The sequence below is a fragment of the Rattus rattus genome, chromosome 12, assembly GCF_011064425.1.
Source record: "Rattus rattus isolate New Zealand chromosome 12, Rrattus_CSIRO_v1, whole genome shotgun sequence".
Classification (NCBI taxonomy): domain Eukaryota; kingdom Metazoa; phylum Chordata; class Mammalia; order Rodentia; family Muridae; genus Rattus; species Rattus rattus.
Window position 1 is genome coordinate 90480607 of NC_046165.1, and position 22159 is coordinate 90502765.

Below are 22159 nucleotides of genomic sequence, written 5' to 3' on the forward strand. Positions count from 1 at the left end.
AGGCCGACGTGGCAGAAGGTGTGGCTTGGCCCTAGAGCATGGGGCGGAACTTCCGGGGACGACACGCCAGCCCCCCTCGGAACCGGAAGTCGAGCTTGGGAGCCTTGACGTTAGGAACGAAGTCGAACCTGGATCTGGAGCCGGGTGAGGAGTGGCATCGCGAGGTTGCGTGGTGGGGAGGAATGCTGAGGAGAGGCCAGGGTATTTCTGGCCTGATCGCTGTCCGGTTTTAGAGGAAAGGGAGGAGCCTGGAGGCGGGGCCTAGAAAGAGACCCTCACCTCCGACATCTGTGACCGGCGATCGGTCTTAGGTCCCCGGACCCCTCCCTTCACCTCCTGGCCCAGGTTCCGGCTCCCGCCTCGCCCTCCCAGCATGTTGAAGGGCATTAGTGGATTGGTCTTTACTGCTTAGTGAGTCGGCCCTCTTCGTGGCCCTAGAGGCTGGCTTGGCTTCCCGATCTCGATTCTCTAGAGCTCTCAAGCCTCCGCACCTCGGGTACTTTCAGAGTTCTAGGAAGCTTGCCCCGCCCCTTTGGGTTGTCACCCTCGACTGTCTACCTAGAATGGAGTCTAGATTGGAGTTTGACTCCAAGCTTATTCCGCCCCTCTCCCTCCTTCAGGAACTTAAAGGGAGAGGAACGTTTCCCAGGCTTGATGTTGGTGGCAAGTGCAAGGTTTGGAAGGACGGTTCCTAAAATGAATGACTTTACAGAGCTTTCAGTCCGGCAGCGGTTCAGCTTTTGGGCTTTCCTAGCAAGCTTTCCTAGCAAAGAGATACCTATTGTTCTACTGCAGCACCTGAGAGGAGGTCTCACTCTCCTGGGCCTCTTCTGCCCGTAGAATAGTTAGAATGATAAGGTGTTTAGATCGCCAGTCCCCTTCTTGGAATGACCCTTGAAAGGACCTCCAACTCATCCTTCTGTTGCTGGGCAAGATTGTAATAGTTTGATAGCGACCTATCGAACAAATATTAGAACAGAAACAGAATTACAGGTATGCTTTTGTGTTTAAAACACCCATAGTCCTGTGCTTGAGGGATGAGATGAATGATCTTTGTCATGAAATATTGCTACATTTTTATATCTTAATGTTTCATTTGTGAGGTTAATGCATTCTTTCCACGGGAAGACTAGGGTTAGAATAACATTTGTATTGTAGGTTAGACAGAGAATACTGTTTCTCCCAAACAGCTACTTTAGAGTTTGTTTTTTTTTGGGGGGGGGTGTAGTTGATCAATTTTTTTTTTCCTTTTTGCCTTAGTGGTAAAACAAACACCCAGTCCATTCAAAGTTACTCTGTGTTTTTGGCATGAATGGATGACTTGGTGGTAGACACAGTGAATGGAAAATGGAAACATTGTTTTATTTACCTGTAACATCATGGTAGTGATCAGGCAGAGGACTCTGTGTGACTGACTAGACACTGAAAATCATACCACTGGGCTGCCGTTTGTTCCATTAGGTCTGTCTGAAGTTGAAATTTATACCTTCTTGGCAGTGACACAACATGGGGTTCACAGTAACAAAATCCTTGCTTTGAGGAAAGTGACTAGGTACTGGCTGGGGGCAGGAAGTTTGAGATCCTGTGGTAGTGTGGAACAGTTCAGCTGATCACTGCCTGATAATTCCTTTTCATCTCTTCCTTCCTTCCCTGGAGTTGCTCTCTCCTTAGAAAGTGTGTTTTGACTGATTTGTTTTCTTTCCTTTAATCAAATAGGTGAGATCAAATCGGGGATGCTCTCATAATGAATGTCAACCAGTCAGCTCCACCTGTTCCACCATTTGGGCAGAACCAGCCCATCTACCCAGGGTATCATCAGTCTAATTATGGTGGGCAACCAGGACCTGCAGCCCCTGCTACTCCCTATGGAGCCTACAATGGCCCAGTGCCAGGCTATCAGCAGGCACCTCCTCAAGGTATGTTTCCAGGTTCCTTTTGAGCTAAGGAAGGGCATGAGCAGTCTTCAGGTTAGATCGCATTGCTGTAACGAAGCTGCTTAGGGACTGTGATTGACCAATGACAAATGAATCTGGCTCTTTGAAAACAAAGGCCCTGGGAGTAGTCTCGTCTCACCTTGTTTTTACATGTGACTGTTTCTATCTAAGCCATCTAGTCAGAATGCGTCTTCCAGATTCAGTAATAGCTCAACCCGGTGGTGTCACCCTGGGCAGCCTCATTACTGTTACTGCATTACTAAGAGCTGGATGGAAGGGTTGTGGTCATAGCTCTTCTGTTGCCTGTTGACTTCGTCTCCCTGAAGTCACTTATTCCTCATATGTGTTGAGAATGCCTCTTATTTGACTTGTGGTTCTTACTATAATACTACTCTGGGACACATTTGTCTGTAAATGAATATTTGTGTGCCTGACTTGTAGTACTCCCTGAATCTTTTACTGTCTCCATTTTTCTTTGCTTGGGTTTCCTTTTCTTGGATGTTCTGTAATATGAATGAAGTACGAGAGTTTGGTGACGTGTTAGAGTCTATGTGTGTCTCTTGGGGAGTCGAATGTAGGCCCTGTGTATACACGCTTCAGCGCTGAGCCACACTGCCGCCAGCCCTTAGCCTTGTTATATATTCCTTGTGTAAGAAGCGTAGCTGGTCCTCTGCATGTTAACCTGAAGACTTCATAAAGTTATTAATAGCAGACTTTTGATTATGCTGGCTGAAGAGGTAGAGTATGCCAAACTCTGAGTCTTTTCATTGTGTTTCTCTGTGTATCCCTCCATGGCTGTCCTGAAACTCTGTAGACCAGGCTGGCCTAGAGCTCAGAGATCAGCCTGCCTCTGCCTCCGTAGTGCTGGGGTTAAAGGTGTCACCACTACTGCCTAGCAACCAAACCCTATGTTGTTTAGGAGTGGATTCCACCAGGCCTACTGTCACAGGCCTGTAATTCCAGTTCTAAGGGAGGGTGCAGTAGGAGCAATCCAACGTCAAGGCTTGCCTGGGCTGTAGAGTGAGTCCACGTCCAGCTTAGGCAACAGAGTAAGATTCTGTCTAAAATTAAAAGTGAAAAAGAAGTTATAAGTCATTAGCAAAATGTTTGCCTAACAAGTATGAGATTTTAAGCTCAATCCCCAGAACGACCAATGAATGAATGAATGAATGAGATGAGTGGGGCGGTTTTAGAGGCTGGAGATAGCTTAGCAGGTAAACCACTAAGCATAATGACCTAAGTTCGATCTCTGAGATACATACTGTGGAAGGGGAAACAAGTTGTCTTCTGATTTCCCCACACAATAAATACATAAATATAATTTTATGGGGGTTAGAAAGATGGCTTAGTGGTTAAGAGCACTTCTTATTCTTGTAGATGATCCAAGTTCAATTTCCAGGACCCACATGGCAGCTCAAAGCATCCGTAACTCCAGTTTCTAGGGATCCAATACCCTCTTCTGACCTCTGCAGGCACCAGTCATCCATGTGAGCAGAACATGCTCACACAGGATGTAAAATGTCTAGTAAATAGAAACATGTAAACTTTAAGAGAGCAGGTTTAATACAGAGGGGAGTAAGGATCAGTCAGGCAAGGGTCGGTTTGAAAATGGATGAAATATTACCACTTTAATCACACTGTAAAAAACAAATTGTGAAGTAGTAAAATTAGGTCTTGGTTCTTTTAGAAGTGCCCTGTTCTGAGGTGGGACTTTGACTGGACAGAGTCCACTTTTGCTCTGTTATGTTTGACTTATCAGAATGGAGTTTGTCATCCGCTTTTGAAAGAGGTTGTTCTTGAAGGGAAATCTATCCGGTTCTGTTATGGTTAGTGAGCAAGTTCAGCGTCTGAATTGGATTCCTCCTAGGGGTCAGGAACATTTTATAAGTATGACTAAGCTTAGTGGAAATAGTTTTGGGGGGAGATCTGATCAGAGAAAGATCAAAGCTCAGCTTTTGTGAGAATGTAGGTAACAGCATTAACAATGGGATAAGCCACCTGACCTTACAGAACTCTTAGAGGAAAAAGCCAAAGTCTCAGACTTGTGAGAACTTTCCTGAACATGGAAGTGGGCAAGAAGAGTGTGAATAGGATATATGAGGTGTACAAAGGAGGGGTCGGAGCAGCCTCTCTGGTGGTTGGCATAGCTCAGGGAAGGAACACTTGTTGACCACACCTGAAGCCCTGGACTCAGTCCCCAGAACAAAACAGGCAAGCAAACACGCCCCCACCTCCACCCTCATTTTGGGAATTTCTGGTCCTCTTGACTCCCAAATGCCAGGATTGTAGGTGTGTACCATCATCATGTAGTTTATTTTAGGTTCACTACATTTTTATTTTCTTTTACTGGTGAGAATGTTTTGTCTGCATGTGTGGATTCAGAAGTCAGAAGAGGGAGTCGGATCCTCTAGAATTGGACTAGAGATGGTTGTGACCCGCCCTGTGGGTTATAGGAATGGCACAGAGATCCCCTGCATAGAACCCAGGTCCTAAAGGACTGAGCCGTCTTCCCAGGCCCTGGCAGGTGTTGGGTTAAATCTGAGGCTTCATACTAGGCAAGCAACTGACCACGTCCTCAGCCCCCTAATTTCTTTTGCTCTTCTTTTCCTCTTTCTCCCTCCCTCCCTCCTTTCGTCCTCCCTTCCTCCCTTCCTTCCATCCATCCATCTTTTAAAGGTAGGTTTTCTCTGTGCAGTCCTGGCTGTCCTAGAACTCACTTTGCAGACCAGGCTGGCCTCAGATTCACAGATCCGCTTGCCTCTGCCTCAGTACTCAGATTACAGGCGAGGTCACCACACCTGCTTAGAGCCCTCCTTTCTGGTAGAATTGTTCATTATATTCTTGCTCATCACCTTCTCCACGTACCCAGCATTCTGAGTTGTGCAGTAAGATGGTTTCCTGAAAAAGGTTGCAGGCCATCTTAGATTGGATGAGAAGGTGTGTGTTGGACAGAGGAAAGTCCTGTGTTGTGTTGCTCTCACTAGCCTCAGAGTCAGAGCAAGTAGCCTGTTTGCTGACATCCACAGCCAAATGCTGCTGTGGTGAGAGTGGCATGCAGTTGGAGGGTGAGGTCAGGGAAGGTTTGCCTTACTGATTCTTGTTTTGCATTCCTGCCTCAGTGTGGAGGAGAAAGTGATTCTCCATCCATTTAGTTTCTGTCCTTTACCCTCAGGTGTGCCGAGAGCCCCACCTTGCTCAGGGGCACCTCCAGCTTCTGCAGCGCAGGTCCCTTGTGGTCAGACTACATATGGCCAATTTGGCCAAGGAGACATACAGAATGGGCCAAGCTCCACAGCCCAGATGCCAAGGTATGTACCTGGTGAGCTCAAAGTCAGTGTGATGAAAGTAGGTTAGGATGTTGTAATGTTCTACTTTTTCTTTTATCTATCCTATTTGTCTTCTTTTAATTATTTTTTATTACATTTCTTTATTTTGTGTGTATGAATGATATGTGTGTGGGCATGTGTGAAGAATCAGAGTACAACTGGTAATCCGTTCTCTTCTTCCAGAATGTGGGTTCTGGGGCTCAAACTCAAGTCTTTAGGCTTAACAGCAAGCGTCTTTACCCACTGAGCCACACTGCCAGCCTTTCTGGGCCACAGGTACTACTAATGACCAGCCCATTACCGCTGCGCTATATCCCCAACCCCAATGTTATCTTTTTGTGAACGTGGATTTCCCCCACGTTTCCAGACATCTGTCCATCCCCACGATGGTTCTAGTCCTTGTGAGCTTATGCTAAGGAGGTATGGGAAGGAGCTCAGAGCTCTCTGTATTCATCTCCCTTTTCACTAGGCAAGGTACTTAGTAGGCCTGACTAGTTCACGTTGTAAACGGCCAGTTCTGAATTAAAAAGGCTCAGAAGGAAGGTTGCATAAATGAGACCCTGATACATTTTCTTTGCATCAAAGTCTATGAAAGGAGGGAGGACACGTCTGTCAGAATGTTGTTTGGGTGCTGGTAACAGTTTAGAAATATAACCCAGTAGTGGATATGGAAATGGAAAATGACTTCTGGCACTTAGCAAGTGTCTTGTATTCATACATCAGCACTGAGTTGAGTGTAAGTCTTAGATAAGACAACGTGAGACACAGTTCATGATAATAGACACATAGGAGAGTCACGAAGTTGGAGAAGCAGGCAGATTTTCAGTATAGTTTACTTTGTTTGTTTCTTTTTCTTTTCTATTTTTTTTTTTTAGGAGCTGGGGACCAAACGCAGGGCCTTGCGCTTGCTAGGCAAGTGCTCTATCACTGAGCTAAATCCCCAACCCTGTTTGTTTGTTTGTTTCAGGACAGGGTCTCACTCTATAGCCCTAGCTGTCCTGGAACTCACCCCATACTCACAGAGATCCACCTGCCTCTGTGTCCTGAATGCTGGGAAGAAAGGCATGTACAATACACAGCACTACAATGAACAACAGATCAAAGGCTCTCAATGGAGTAGAGTGTTACCATAGCCTGAAGACTGTTTTGTTGAAGTACTCTGGAAAAGAGACATGAAATTGAAATTTAAGAAAAAAAAAATTCTCCCTAAACTGAAAATTAGATCATTAGAAAGAAAATGAAAGCCTCACAGTCCAGAGACTTAAGTGGGGCTTGAGGTCAGAGCACCCATTAGTGGAAATCATCAACCCAAGAAGCCAGGGTCTTAAACTTACGCAGGTGCTGGGGTGGAAGTGATTCCTTGCACTTTCCCATGAGGTGCTTGGAGTTGAGCTGATTTTGGACTACACTGTAGAAACAAGTCTCTGTGCACTGTCAGAGAGAGTGAGGGGCACAACTTTGCTCAGGTTGGTCGGTAGTGGTCACGGAGGGAAGGGAACATTTTGGAATAATAAAAATGGTTTAACCCTAGCTCTTGGCAGACTGAGGCAGGAGAATCACAAATTTGAGGCCAGCTTGGGCTACACATTGGAGACTATTTCAAACAAACAAGTAACAGTAACAACAACCCTTAGGAACAGATCTAGGCAAAGCCAGATGGTGATACATGCCTGTGGACTCAGCTGACAGGGAAGCGAAGGCAGTGGGGTTTCTTGAGTCCAGGAGTTTGATGCCATTTTGGCAGCATAGGAAGGTCTGGTCTCAGACACTCATGCTGTATGTGGCAGCACACATCTTTAATCCCAGTACTTCAGAGGCAGAGGCAGGCAGGTCTCTGTGAGTTCAAGGCCAGCGTGGCTACGAGTGAGACCCTTTGTCAAAATCAAAAAAATCAAGTAAAGGCCATATCCGTATATATAAGTAAAATGTATACTCTCCAAAGCAACATTTCTGTTAATATTTCCAGATATTTTTAAATTGTGTATATGTGGTGGTCCAGGTGTTCTTGAAGAGCATTGGATCCTCCTGGAGCTAGAGTTAGAAGAGGTTGTGAGCCACCCTGTGTGGGAGCTGGGAACCCAACCCAGGTCATCTGTAAGAGTGATGCGCACACCTAACTGCTGAGCCGTTTTTCTAGCCCCAGCAACATTGTTTTTACTGACCCAAAATTTTGCTTCTTTAGTGTGGTGAAGCCCTGAGTTTGATCCTTAGGGCCACAAAAACAAACAACCTCATAAAACCATGGAAACTCAGGTACTTATCTATAGTAAAATGCTTAGCTGAGTTACTACTCTCTTTGGCTTTTTCAAGACAGAGTTTCTTTGTGTAGACTTGGCCGTCCTGGCTCTATAGACCAGGCTAGCCTTGAAATCAGTCTGCCCAACTCCAGTTCCCAAGCGCTAGGATTAAAGGCACGTGCCACCAGCACCTGGCAAGCATTTTTTATTACAGTTTCCTTGTTTTCGTACATGCATGATGAAGTAGAGATCAGAGGTGACTTGTGGGGTGTTGGTATTCTTCTACTTTACAGATCTAGAGATCAAACTCAGGTTAGGCTTGGTGGCAAGGAGCCTTACCTAAACATGAGCCACCTCACTAGCTCAGGTGTGGTGTGTCTAATGGAAGAGCACTTGTTTGTTTGATTGTGACGGGCTTTCTCTGTGCAACAGTCCTGGCTGTCCTCTGTAGTCACTCTGTCGATCAGATTGACCTTGAACTCACAGAGCTCCACCTCCCTCTGCCTTCTGTGAGCAGGGATTAAAGGTGTTTGCCACCAGTGCCCAGCTTAATGGAATAACATTTAATGGAATGGGAATGTCATGGATAAATTTCATTAAAATATGAAAAAACCCACAAAATCCCGTGTGTGTGTGTGTGTGTGTGTGTGTGTGTGTGTGTGTGTGTGTGTGTATTCTGTTATGTACATTGGTGTAGTGTGTGTGTGTATTGTGTTATGTACATTGTGTAGTGTATGTGTTATGTATATGTGTATATATATATATATAATTTGTATATATGTGTATATATGAGGGTGTCAGATCCCTTGGAACAGGAGTTATAGAGAGTTGTGAGCTGCCATGTGGGTGCTGGGAACTAAACCTCGGTCCTCTGGAAGACCAGCCAGTACTCTTAACTGCTGAGCTTTCTCTCCAGCCCATGATTCTATTTTAAAGAGGCTAAAAACTGACAAAAGTGGACTCCAGAGTTTTAAAGACAAGGGGATGGTAATTGAGAATTAGGAATAGTTACCCCTGGGAGAAAGGGGAGGAAGTCATGAAGGACATGTGTGGGCCTTTTGGATGCAGTGGTCTGTACTTTCAAATTGCTTGTTTAGCCATTGGTTGGATTAGAATTGTTCACGTACACATCCTGTGTCATGTCTTTACAAGTGAGTTTTGGTCTTCGGTTCTAGCTCACTCTGGTGTGCTCTCAGTGTTTTAGTTCTGTCTGCTCTGTCTCATTATTCTGCTGTAGGTTTGGATTCAGTGGGAGAGGTGTAGATGCTGTATGTAGGTGTGATGGAGAATTTGACAGACTAGCACCGGGCAGGTGATAGCATTGAATCACACTGCTAGAGCGGTCCATGCAATATGATTAGTCTGACAAGATTTGTTGGGCATCTGCTGTGTGCTTAGGGGTATGTTCAGTGTTGTGGACCACAGAACAGTGCGAAGCCCCGCAAAGAGCTTGAGGTAAGGGTCACTAGCAGAAATACTAGTTGAAAACACACTAGGGCTGGGGTAATGGGATATCTCACAGTTAGTACTGCTTGCCCAGCATATGCAGGAGTCTGGGTTCAGTGCCAGTACAAAAGAGATACCAGCCGAGGGAGAAGTGGCTGGCTGGCTGGCTGGCGGAGTGAACGAGTAGGTGAGTGTCAAACTAAAGACCAGATGGAACTATGAAGAACTAGTTAGTAGAGGTAAAATAAGAGTGAGTGTCAAACTAAAGACCAGATGGAACTATGAAGAACTAGTTAGTAGAGGTAAAATAAGAGTGAGTGTCAAACTAAAGAACAGATGGAACTATGAAGAACTAGTTAGTAGAGGTAAAATAAGAGTGAGTGTTAAACTAAAGAACAGATGGAACTATGAAGAACTAGTTAGTAGAGGTAATAAGACAGTGGAGGACTGGGGAGATGACTCAGCGGGTAAAGTGCCTGATAACAACCTCAGTTTAAGTACCACAACCAAATCCAGATGCACGGTGCACCTCTGCAGTCCCAGTGCTCTTACAGTGAGATCGGATGTGCAGACAGGAGAGTTGGGCAGAAGCCTGAGGCCCGGCTACCCTGGAGTATGTTGTGCAGCAGAAACCAGAAAGACTGCTTCAGCGTGGTGGAGTGGAGAGCTGATGTCTGAGACTTGTCCTCTGACCTCCACACTAACCTTGGCATGTACATGGGCCTGCTTGTACACAGCATTCTGGAGGCAGAGGCAGGTGGATGCCTGTGAGTTTGAGGCTAGTCTGGACCACAGAATGAGTTCCAGGGCAGCCAGGGATACACAGAGAAAGTCTGTCTCAAAAAGCAAAAAACAAAGGACGTTGAACACTCCGGCTGTATTTACTGTGTCACGTTAGTGAGCAGCTGCTGTAAGTCCACTTACGTGTGCCTTTCCTTTCAGCTCTCTCACGTGTAGGTCGCAAAACTGATCTAGGGTTGAAGCTGAGGAGATGGCAACTTCTTTATCAAAATAAACAGTGCTTGTGTGTGTGGGGTGAACCTAGTGGAAAACACGCTTTGCCACAACTATGTATGTGTGAAGCTGTCAGAGAGCTCAGGATGAACACAAAATGTCAGAACACAGTGGAGCTTCCTGTTACGGTGTGGAACTTTGCCAGCTTGAACAGACCTCCCACCTTCAAGCCACCTCTGCTTTCACTCTCTTCACAGGGTCCCCGGTTCGCAGCAGTTTGGGCCCCCACTGGCCCCTGTGGTCAGCCAGCCAGCTGTGCTTCAGCCCTACGGCCCTCCCCCCACAAGCACACAGGTGACTGCGCAGCTGGCTGCGATGCAGATCAGCGGTGCTGTGGCCCAAGCCCCGCCCCCTTCTGGGTTGGGCTATGGTAAGTAGTGGTGGGACCAGGACACTATCCTCTACTTTTCAGAAATTTGGGTCCTAGGAATTTTTATTTCCTTTACCTTTGAGCCCCAGATGCAGAGACAGTCTTTTGATTTGTTTTTTGTTTGATTTTTGCTTTGGTTTTGTTTATTTGTTTTGTTGATGGAAGCAGAAATTATTACCAAATAAGGCAGAATGACTTGACTTCCACCTCTACCTCTTCTGTCTCTCAGGTCCACCAACATCATTGGCCTCAGCCTCAGGAAATTTCCCTAATTCTGGACCGTACAGCGCCTATCCTCAGAGCCAGGCTCCTCCCCTTAGCCAGGCTCAAGGTCATCCTGGAGTCCAGCCTCCCCTGCGATCTGCTCCACCACTGGCTTCCAGCTTCACATCCCCAGCTTCAGGTGGTCCTCAGATGCCTTCCATGCCCGGTCCACTCCCGCCTGGACAGGGCTTTGGGAGTCTCCCAGTGAGCCAGGCTAACCGTGTGTCCTCGCCTCCTGCCCATGCTCTGCCTCCAGGCACCCAGATGACTGGGCCCCCAGCCCCACCACCACCTATGCACTCCCCGCAGCAGCCGGGTTATCAGCTGCAGCAAAACGGTGAGTCCCCGCGTCTGGCTAGACATCAAAGGCTGCAGCTATTGACAGGTTTTGCTTTGTTCTGCCTGCTATGTAAGTCAGATGGGACAGCGTCAGGACACCATTAGTAGGATATGAGGTTTACAAGGCATTCCTCATGCCTCTGAGTTCATTCACATAGTGTGGCCTTTCTTTTAGTGGCTTTCTCCGGCACTACTAGACCTCGTATTCTGTTTCAAAGGGCCCCGTTATTTTCCTGAGACTTTAAGAAGACATAGGGTAGGGATTTTGAGTTTGTCAACCTTGTGCCCTTGTCTCTTAGGTTCCTTTGGACCAGCCCGAGGCCCCCAACCTAATTATGAGAGCCCATACCCTGGAGCACCTACCTTTGGCACTCAGCCTGGGCCTCCTCAGCCATTGCCTCCTAAGCGCCTGGACCCTGATGCCATCCCCAGCCCTGTAAGTAGGCGATCATATGGAAAACACACTGTGTGGACCAGAGTGGACCAGAGTGACTTAGATGACCAGACTGACTTAGTGACCAGACTGACTTAGATGAGACGCTTGCTTGGCGGTTTTGATAATATCCCGTTTTAACCATCTTCTTGAAGACTTAGAAAGTCTAAGCCTTTGAAATGGAACTTGAAGCTCCCAAAGTCTTTAAGGCAGTTTACCTCAACAGCTCTACAGCAAAGAAGGGAACCAAGAGTGATCAGGATGGCGGTAGAGCTCTGGGTTGAGGGCATTGTTCTGTGGCTCTTGGACAAGATAATAATTACACAGTCGCTTTGTCCTTCTGTGGAGTAGTGGCCATGTCCCACTCCCTTAGATCTAGTAAGGCATCATTCTGTTGCTTGGCAGAGCAGGTAGGAGCTCTCTGGTGTTAGGTAGTCAGAGCAGGAAAGTCTCAGTGGTTCCTCTCTGTTCCTGTGTAGGCAGTGTGATAGGATGATGCTCCCCAGCACTACTGACTGGTAGGTCACCACTGTGTAAATGTGAGTAGTCACAGCGAACAAAGGCAGTGTGCATATAAGTCCATAGAGGAAGCTGCTTTCCCTTAGAGCCACTGGAATGCTCACCCCTCCCTTATCAGACACAGGTGGAGTAGTTCTTTCACATGGGGCCTGCTTTATATCCTGTCTGTAACGTCGATGTCAGTTACCTCTTCATACTTAGCCATTGTCATACTCCATTTGTTCTCTTCCCTCTTCCTTTGGGAACTACCACGATGAGGAAGCCTCCTGTCTAAGGGGGAACCCAGGAGAGCCAACAGGTTCTCCCTGCCCTGCCCTGCTTCTCCCCTCCACAGTGGGAAGGACAGTCTAGCTGGATAGCCCAGGCATCTCCCAGCATGACAGTTCTTAGGTGTAGGTTTGACCTTCTAGGGAACTTCCTGTCCCTCCAGTTTTTCCCCATTAGGGCCTCTATAGAGCCTGCTTGCCTCCTGCTTGCTCTGCCTGAACTTATCTTGCCCCATGGTAGTCTGAGTCACGGAGACCTCCTGGTGAGGCCTGTGTTGGGCTAGAGAGACTTGGAATTCAGATCCACTGCGTCCTCGACTTGTGCAGACCCAGCCAGGCTCCAACCCTTCATTCTGATTCACCAGGGTTAGAGAAGTAACATCTGCTCTTGTTCTTTTGTCTCCCTCCCTGTGTATCCCTGCTGCCTTTATTATTAAAACACTAAAAGCAACTTACTGAGCTGCCTCCTCAGCAGAAAACCAGGCACAGAATAGACCCTGATGCCATTCCTAGTCCAGTAAGTGCAGGGGTGGGAGTCCGTGCTTGTCATCCTGTGTTAGTGTCACCCATGCATGCCTGTGAGTTCACCTCATCCACCATGTCCATCCCTTTCATTCTCTTCCCTGAGCACCTGGAGACCCTTGGTTTATCAGCCGAAGGCTGTGCATGCCCCAAGCCCCAGTGTACGGAGGCCCCAGCAAGCTGCGAGCAGGGCATCCCTTGAGTACGGGATGGTGGAGGGCAGCCTCTCAGGGTGGGCCTGTGGCATGCTGAGCTTTGGTTCAGTCCTGCTGGCTCCTCCAGGAGCGTGTGTGTGGCATGTGATGGAACCAGACAGAGTTGAGCAGCAGATCCTTCCAGTTTGCTGTAAGGAGAAAGGCTGCAGCGGGTGGCTATGGACATAGAGCATTTCTTACAGGGGAAGAGATTTCTTACTCTGGGGGCATGTGGGCCACCTTCTCGTTTGAGGAGTTTAGACTTCGGTGTATCTCCTAGCTTCAACTCTTTCTGCTGCGGGACATAGTCTTATTTGCCCTTTACTTTTGCTGGTTTATCAAACTTACCTTGAAGTAACTGACCAAGGTCACTAGCCTGAACAAGGGTCTGACTACCAGCTTTGCATATCCTCTGTGTGTGTGTTCTCCTCAGTGTTTTGTCACAAGTAGAGGTTTGAGGACTGGGCCATAAGGATCGGGCACTCATCCTCTCCTGTATGGACCCACTGATGCTCACCTGAAAGGAAGGCAGCACTTGCTTCCTTACCTTACCCGATCATTTCTGCCTGTTTAGTTCTCTCCTCCCCGTGTGCCTTGTTAATGTCATTAAGTTTAGAACCATCCCAGGTAGATTCATTTTATATGGGTTTCTGTCCTCTGTTCTCCTTGCTTTGACTCAGTGTATCTTATGCAGAGGAAGGGAGGGAACGGTTTGATGGAGAATGGAATCCAATCATGTCATATCATGATAAGCATTCCTGGAGTGGGAGAAATAAAAGGGTACTCACTAATGGTTGGAGGCCAGGGGTGGTTTATCAGAAAGTCCATTCTCACCCAGCATCTCCAGCTAGCTGCTGCAAAATGGAAGGTTAGTACTATGGCATTTGATATGGTCTCCAAAAGGAGAGCATGCCTGGTGCATGAAGTGGTTTTTGGCAAGTTCTTTGTTCTTGTGCTACCAGCTCTGGCCTGCTTTGTCGGGAACCCGTTCTTTTGTCATCCCACTCATTTCACTTCTTTCCCACAGATTCAGGTTATTGAAGACGATAGAAACAACCGGGGTTCAGAGCCATTTGTTACTGGTGTACGGGGACAGGTGCCACCTTTAGTCACCACCAATTTCCTGGTGAAAGACCAAGGTGAGACGAACGTTACTGTCTGTTTCCTCCTGGCAGCTAATTCTCCAAGGCTATCAGCTCTGCACCATGCTTTTGTCAGAGCCCAGTCCCTCCCACCCTGCCTCAGTCCTTCAGGGTCTAAAGGCTACTGCCACTCTGTGAAGAGTAGAAGTGTGCTAGTGCTACTCTTCATTTGTGGCGGTGGACTGACTCCCTAATGGAGCGCTGGATCAGAAGACTTCTGCTGTGTGACTCAAATCTTCTACCCTCTTCAGGGAATGCAAGTCCCCGTTACATTCGATGCACCTCCTACAATATCCCTTGTACATCTGACATGGCTAAGCAGGCTCAGGTGCCTCTAGCAGCTGTCATCAAGCCCCTGGCAAGGCTGCCCCCCGAGGAGGTAAGTCTGGGAAGGGGCCAGAATACAATGAAAGGGGGTGGGGAGGATAAGGTTTCTCTCTCTATGGGATTCTGGCTGGCATGGAAGGCATTTTGGTTGGGCAGGAGGGATAGACAGTATCTCTGGCATCTCTTTCCCAGGGCCCACTCCTGGTAGCAGTGGTAAGGAGGAAAGCATAGGCAAAGCACTGTGTGAGGCCAGGGCTCCTAGGAGGAGCCCATGAGAGGAGCAGAGCCTGCTGTGTGTGCAGGGCTCCTAGGAGGAGCCCATGAGAAGAGCAGAGCCTGCTGTGTGTGCAGGGCTCCTAGGAGGAGCCCATGAGAGGAGCAGAGCCTGCTGTGTGTGCAGGGCTCCTAGGAGGAGCCCATGAGAGGAGCAGAGCCTGCTGTGTGTGCAGGCACACACCTGTAATTGTAGCACTCAAGGGAGCTCACACAGGAAGCCATAGCGTTCCAGCCCAGCCTAGCCACACGGTAGACTCCATCTCAAAGTTAGCTCTGGTACACACGAAGCAGAGGTAGGCAGATCTCTGTGATGAAGCCAGCCAGGGCTGTATCATGAAACACTGTCTTAAAACAAAACAGGGGGTTGGGGATTTAGCTCAGTGGTAGAGCGCTTGCCTAGGAAGCGCAAGGCCCTGGGTTCGGTCCCCAGCTCCGAAAAAAAGAACCAAAAAAAAAACCAAACCAAAACAAACAACAACAACAACAACAACAACAAAACAGGTAGGGCCAACCTAATTTCCAGAGGCAAGACAGCTGGATGTAGGAATTGCTCATTGTGTGGTCACATCTCTGGATGATGACGTCTGTCATTCTGTTGTGTATTTGTGGGTTTTTTTTTTTTAAACTTGGGTATAGGCAAATAAATGAGAAGGAACTATTATACCCAGTACTCCATCCCTCATCTGGCTTGGGCCCCATCTGCCAATCCAGTACCTAAAATTAGCATTTTTTGTTTTTTCTTTTTTTTTTTTTTTTTTCCGGAGCTGGGATTGTATTTTCAAGACAGGGCTTCCTGTACACCTGTTTCTGGGACTCACTCTGTAGACCAGGCTGGCCTGGAACTCAGAAATCTGCCTGCCTCCACCTCCCAAGTGCTGGGATTAAAGGCTTGTGCCACTATGCCTGGATGAAAGCATTTTTAAAAAATTAGGTAGCTGCTTATTTAGGTCTTGAGAAGTCACATGTACTTAAAAAGAGTTCTATGGAATTGGACCATCAAGGCACAGTGTATGTTCTGCCTTGTCATTTCCTTTGTGGTGCTAGTGAGGATGGCTGGATGCTGTACTTGTGTTTGTAAGATGACATTACCTGGGACAACATGGGTGTCAGAATTCTCTTGTGAGTGATGGGGAAAGTACCATAGACATGCAGGGAAGGAAGCAGAAGTCACCTCCAGGATGGAGGAGTGGTTCTGTAGTCTTTGGCTTTCCCTTCATACACTCAGGGCAGTCCTGGCTTGCTATGGCCAGTTTCATAGGCCATCTTCTTTTTTAGGAAGGAATGCATTTTGGGATAGAAAATGAAGAAGAGTTTTTCAGAGCTGGAGTTTTTCCAGTTGTTAGCATTGTTCTCATTCCCGTCCACTGTATTCCTTCCCCAGGTAGAATACCTGAGCCGTGCTGCCTCTCCCTCCAGTCTGTCATATGCTGTTATATGTCTGACTCTCCATAGCCTCCCTCCACCTGAGCTTCTCTCTGTTCCGTAGGCTTCACCATATGTTGTGGACCATGGCGAATCCGGCCCCCTGCGCTGTAATCGCTGCAAAGCATACATGTGCCCTCTCATGACATTCATCGAGGGAGGGAGGCGCTTCCAGTGCTCCTTCTGCAGCTGTATCAATGATGGTACATTGTGGGGGGCTGAGCTTCGGGGCAAGGCTTGCATCAACATCGTTCGCTGTCGCATTATGTAGATGAGGGAGCATTTCTCAGGAGCTGGGGAAGTAGGCACGAGTGAGGACAGGTGGGGAATGAGGTGAAGCTTAGCCAGGACTTAGCATACTTGGGTTGCGGATGAACCTTTGAGTAACATACTGCATCCTCCTCACAGTGCCCCCTCAGTATTTTCAACATCTGGATCATACCGGCAAACGCGTGGATGCTTATGACCGTCCTGAGCTGTCTCTGGGGTCTTATGAATTCTTGGCTACTGTAGATTACTGTAAGGTAAGGGAAAGTGGTGAGAGAGGAACAGTGGGCGGAGGACTGTGAAAGCCCAAATTAGTTGTTAGTATTTTCCTTACCCTGTCATGGTGCCCTTTGATGCCCATTGCCTTCTAGTCCACTGTCTGCTTACTGTTTCCCTCAACATTTCCTTCCTCTACAGAACAATAAATTCCCTAGTCCTCCTGCCTTCATCTTTATGATTGACGTCTCCTACAATGCCATCAGAACTGGTCTTGTTCGGCTCCTCTGTGAGGAGCTCAAGTCACTCTTAGACTACTTGCCTAGGTGAGAGTTGAGGAAGTCCTGTTTCCTTTTGGTTAATGGTGGGTGTCTGGGCTGACTGAGCAAGTGGAACATTATGCATGGATTGTGGGAGGTGTAGAAGGTGGGCAGTCTGGGTAACAATGTCACCTTCCACAGGGAGGGTGGAGCAGAAGAGTCAGCAATCCGGGTTGGCTTTGTCACCTATAATAAAGTGCTCCACTTCTACAATGTGAAGAGCTCCTTGGCTCAGCCACAGATGATGGTCGTATCTGATGTGGCTGACATGTTTGTACCACTGCTGGATGGCTTCCTAGTCAATGTCAGCGAGTCTCGGGCCGTTATCACCAGGTAAGCGCAGATTTTGGAGACCAGAGAGAGGGGAGGTATAGCCTCAGAAGGCCAGGGAGTTGCAGCGTGGTTAGTAGATGGCCAGAGTTTTCAGTGTGGGAGCCAGGTTACTAACTACCCAGGGACTTGAGAATGGAGGCAGCAGTTTTTTTTTTTTTTTTTTTTTTTTTTTTTTTTTTAAAGCATTTTTATTTTATTGTAGCTGTCTTCAGATACACCAGAAGAGGGGATCTTTTTTACAGATGGTACTGAACCACTGGGAATTGAACTCATGACCTCTGGAAGGGTTGCTCTTAAGAATGGAGGCAGCAGTTTTGATTGTCTGCCATCATCTGTCTTTTCAGCTTATTGGATCAGATTCCAGAAATGTTTGCAGACACAAGAGAGACAGAGACGGTATTTGCTCCAGTTATCCAGGCCGGGATGGAAGCTCTGAAGGTAAGGCAGGAGCCCCTGGCTGCACTGATAACTGTCAGCCGTTTCACACTGTTAGTGCCTAATGAACAACAGCAGTGAGTGATGGATGATGAAGGGAGGAATAAATGAGTAGTTTGTCTTTGCTCTTAGGCCGCCGAGTGTGCAGGAAAGCTGTTTCTGTTCCACACATCCTTGCCCATTGCAGAGGCCCCGGGGAAGCTGAAGAATAGGGATGACAGGAAGTTGATCAACACAGACAAGGAGAAGGTGTGTGATGGGAGGGGCGTTCCAGTATAGAGGAAGTCCGAAGCTTCCCCATGTCCACTCTTCGGTGCCACCCAGTGGACTGGGTTTACATTGTGCCCATTGGTTGACTTGACTTGAATCCTCCCTTTTTCTTTTTCATTTTTGGCTTGAAATAGCAGACTAGCTCTGTAGACTAGGCTGACCTGGAACTCACTGGTAGTCCAGGCTGGTCTCATGATCTTGTCTCTGCTTTCCGTGTGCTGGCATTGTAGGTGTGCAAACCACACCCTGTACCTTTTCTTTTTCTTTTTCCTTCCACTCTTTTCCCTTCCCCTCTCTTCTTCCTTTTCTTTCCAACTTTCTCTTACTGCTGGAAATACAAGGTGGTAGGTCTGAAGTTTTGAAAGTCTGAGTTTCTCATTTTACGTGGACAATTTTCAAGTTGGGCAAAGCTTTTTGACATTTCTTCTCTTCTTCTTCAGACTCTGTTTCAGCCTCAGACAGGTACCTATCAGACTCTGGCCAAAGAGTGTGTGGCCCAAGGCTGCTGTGTGGACCTCTTCCTCTTCCCTAACCAATATGTCGATGTGGCCACACTCTCTGTTGTTCCCCAGCTCACTGGAGGCTCGGTCTACAAATACGCCTGCTTCCAGGTATAGAATTCTGGTGTGAAAATACCTGCTTCTATGTGGAGTGTCTCAGCTGTTAACTTAGTAGTGGTGCGTGAAGTTGAGCCCAGAGTATAGTGGTTAGGCATATGGGTTTTAAAGTCAGTCCTGGGTTGATACTGAGGCCCCCACTTACTGGCCTAGAATACTCAACTACTCATCTTTTGTTCTTTCATCCACAAAGTAGAGTTTACTACCTAGGATTTGTCTACATAAAGCACTCTGTACGACCTGCTGTCATGAATCTGCACAGTGTCATTGTCACTGGCATCCTTGCTTTTGCTGTCACTCTGGTTAAGCTGGCTTGTAGAGAGGCAGGGGGTGCGGGGGGGCTGACTGTGGGGTGAGCTGTGTTGTCAGTGATGTGACTCTGGGCATGGACCGCAGGTGGAGAATGACCAGGAACGATTCTTGAGTGACCTGCGTCGGGATGTACAGAAGGTGGTTGGCTTTGATGCTGTCATGCGGGTTCGGACAAGCACTGGTGAGTTCTGGTTGAGTTTAGATCTGATGGAGGCACGGTCCTACCTTCAGAGCTGACCTGTCCCCGTGGCCTCAGGCATCCGTGCTGTGGATTTCTTTGGAGCTTTCTACATGAGCAATACAACAGATGTGGAGTTGGCTGGACTGGATGGCGACAAGACCGTGACTGTGGAATTCAAGCATGACGACCGGCTCAATGAAGAGAGTGGAGCCCTGCTGCAGGTGGCAGGCGGGAGACAGGGGCAGGGGACAGAAGTTTGGGGTGCACTGGGAAGACAAGGGGTGGGTAACATTGTGAGGGAGGGTGTGAGTTCCCCCTTTCTCCCTTCCCCTAGTGTGCCCTGCTTTATACCAGCTGTGCAGGGCAGCGTCGGCTCCGCATCCACAACCTGGCCCTCAACTGCTGCACCCAGCTGGCTGACCTGTATCGAAACTGTGAGACTGACACGCTCATCAACTACATGGCCAAGTTTGGTGAGAGTAGAGGCAGGGCAGGGTGGAGGTGGGGTGAGAGGAGGTTCAGGATGGTCGAGTGCAGCACTCCTGGGTAGGTGTGATGGTGGGAGATGTGTGTGATGGGAAGCAGACCAGTGACTGCTCTTTCCTTCCCACGTAGCATACCGGGCTGTTGTGAGTAGCCCTGTGAAGACTGTCCGTGACACTCTCATCACCCAGTGTGCCCAGATCCTGGCCTGTTACAGAAAGAACTGTGCCAGCCCGTCTTCTGCGGGACAGGTGGGCATGGATGGTAGTGGACGGTTGGGTCAACAAAACCTTGCATTTCAGAGGGACTTCTCATGACCATTGACTTTATTTCCATAAATCCTCAGTTGATCCTTCCTGAGTGCATGAAGCTACTCCCAGTTTACCTGAACTGTGTGTTGAAGAGTGACGTTCTGCAGCCTGGAGCTGAGGTCACTACTGATGATCGTGCCTATGTTCGACAGCTGGTTTCCTCCATGGATGTGGCTGAGACCAATGTCTTCTTCTACCCTCGGCTCCTCCCACTGGTGCGAATGAGGATTGGCGTGTGAGACACTGTACTAAAGACAGGGCCTCTAAGGAGGAGGGGGTGGATTACTTTATTGCCAATGCTAAGAAGTTTGTTTTTGTGTACATCTCATATTACTATCTAGAGACTTCGCTTCTTGGTTTGTGTGCATAAAGGAGTGTGTTGTGGTTCTTGGTGATGTTTTCTCCTTTTTGTCTAGACAAAGTCTCCCCTTGATAGTACCACTGAACCACCAGCAGTCCGAGCATCTGAAGAACGTTTAAGCAGTGGTGATATATATTTGCTGGAAAATGGACTCAACCTCTTTGTCTGGGTGGGAGCAAGCGTCCAACAAGGTGTTGTCCAGAGCCTTTTCAACGTCTCCTCCTTCAGTCAGATCACCAGTGGCTTGGTGAGAACAGGGTGTCAAGGATGAGATGGGTATGGAAACACTTTGGTGATCTGACTATGGGTCAGTGAAGTCATGTTGGTCCCTTTATTATGCCCCAGAGAACACTTGGGGCAAGGGAAGGGGCACTTGCAGTTTTTCTGGTTTCATTTCAGATGATACCTAAATTTCATTCCTTCTTGCTAAGCTTAAAAGCACTTTATCATAGTAATGAATGAATTTTTGTTCCAGAGTGTTCTGCCAGTTCTGGATAATCCACTGTCTAAGAAAGTGCGAGGCCTCATCGATACCTTACGGGCCCAGAGAACTCGGTACATGAAGGTAACATGGATGTTCTATGCTTTGCAGCGCTGGGGCTGGGTACTGAACCCTAGGCCTGCTATAGGCCAGACAAGCACATTCAGCACTGGATTACATGCCCAGCATGCAACCCTGCTCTGAAGCCTGGGTTTTCTATCTTGTCAAGTCAGCAGGAAGGTGCATGGGGAGGAAGTACGTGAGTCCTTCATTAACATCTGCCCTCCCTTACCATCTGCCTTCTGGCCGTAGCTCATCGTGGTCAAACAGGAAGACAAGCTAGAGATGCTGTTCAAGCACTTCCTGGTGGAAGACAAGAGCCTAAGTGGCGGTGCATCCTATGTGGACTTTCTCTGCCACATGCACAAGGAGATTCGGCAGTTGCTGAGCTAAAGCAAGAGGGTCAGTGGCAGAGGGTCCCAGGCCAGCTTCCAGGAAGAACCCCAGGATGGCAGAGAAACTGGGACAGTTCCATATCTTATAAGTCATGTAAGCTGACCTCAGTTGACTTCTTTGGGGGGAGGGCGAGATAAAAGGAGACACCTTCTTTCTGGGCTCAAATACCCTACCACTCTGTCATGTCCTGCTGATCGAAGGTGCCCCAGACCCCATACTCTACCCTTTCTCCTGCTAATCCTGTTGTAATGAATGTAGTTTCCAGTTCACTGTATATGATTCGGTGTTGGGGGTTTGGAGGCAGCCAGGCCCTGGCACAATGTGACCCTTTGGATCAGCCTCCAAGAGGAAAGGGGCAAGCAGGAAGAAGTGGGAATCCCAGGATTATTACAGGAGGCGGTAAATTCAGCTCCGTGTCATCAACAACTTCCTATATTAGGGATAAAATATACAGGTGCACAAGAGCTGGGGTACAGACCGTAGGTGGTGGAGAGTAAAGGAGTTGGTCCTTTGGGGGCCTGGTGGTCAGTAGCAAAGTCATGGTTACTGAGGATGGATGACTAGTTGTCTCTCTACTTCCACTGTGCGTGCTCTCTCTCCCCTGCAATGATTGGTGAGCACTTCGTGGACAGAAAGAAGCACATAGTTAGAGATGAATGAGCCTGGAGACTAAATCGCAAAGCATATTAACACCTAGGGGAAGTAGCAGCCTCCTTTCCAGATGGAGAAGCCCCAATCCTGGATGGTTCTGTAGAGAGCCTGATGGTCAACTTGCAATACCTCACAGAGCCAGCCCACATCCCACTCAGCTCCCACGAGAAACGTTGTTGGAGAGAGGCAGAGATGGCAGGAGCCCTGTCCTCCGTGCCAGGACTTTACTGGGCTTTGGTACTGACTGAGTGGCTGACAAGTTATCTTCCAACTCCAATTGGCTGGGCAGGACAAGGGCTAGGAATGACGGTGGTCAGGCTTGCCTGCTCCCAGCCCAGGATGCCCCTGCTATGGACCTTTCATTTCTTTTCATTGGTTTATTTTTCAATGCATCTTTAATTTGTAAAGAAATAAAATAAGATATAACCAGTATC

At 47.9% G+C, this 22159-nt stretch overlaps 1 protein-coding gene across 2 annotated transcripts; it reads left to right on the top strand.

Annotated features, from left to right (window-relative positions):
* Positions 1-40: 40 nt before the first annotated feature.
* Sec24c (SEC24 homolog C, COPII coat complex component) lies at positions 41-22157 on the top strand. Of its 2 annotated transcripts, none has more exons than XM_032917422.1 (23): positions 41-144; positions 1717-1916; positions 5107-5242; positions 10155-10327; positions 10557-10928; positions 11230-11366; positions 13892-14003; positions 14258-14385; positions 16096-16234; positions 16440-16555; positions 16716-16840; positions 16976-17167; positions 17512-17605; positions 17735-17851; positions 18313-18483; positions 18886-18982; positions 19058-19203; positions 19317-19455; positions 19598-19716; positions 19812-19991; positions 20193-20384; positions 20613-20702; positions 20931-22157. In XM_032917422.1, exons 2-23 carry the CDS (start codon positions 1745-1747, stop codon positions 21069-21071), a joined length of 3288 nt encoding a protein of 1095 aa, XP_032773313.1. In that variant the 5' UTR covers positions 41-144; positions 1717-1744; the 3' UTR covers positions 21072-22157. The 2 variants fall into 2 exon arrangements, with proteins under 2 accessions (XP_032773313.1, XP_032773314.1); XM_032917423.1 differs by lacking the exon at positions 41-144 and adding an exon at positions 12597-12665 and having other exon boundaries at positions 1721-1916; positions 10155-10251; positions 10778-10928.
* The last annotated feature ends 2 nt before the right edge of the window (positions 22158-22159 follow it).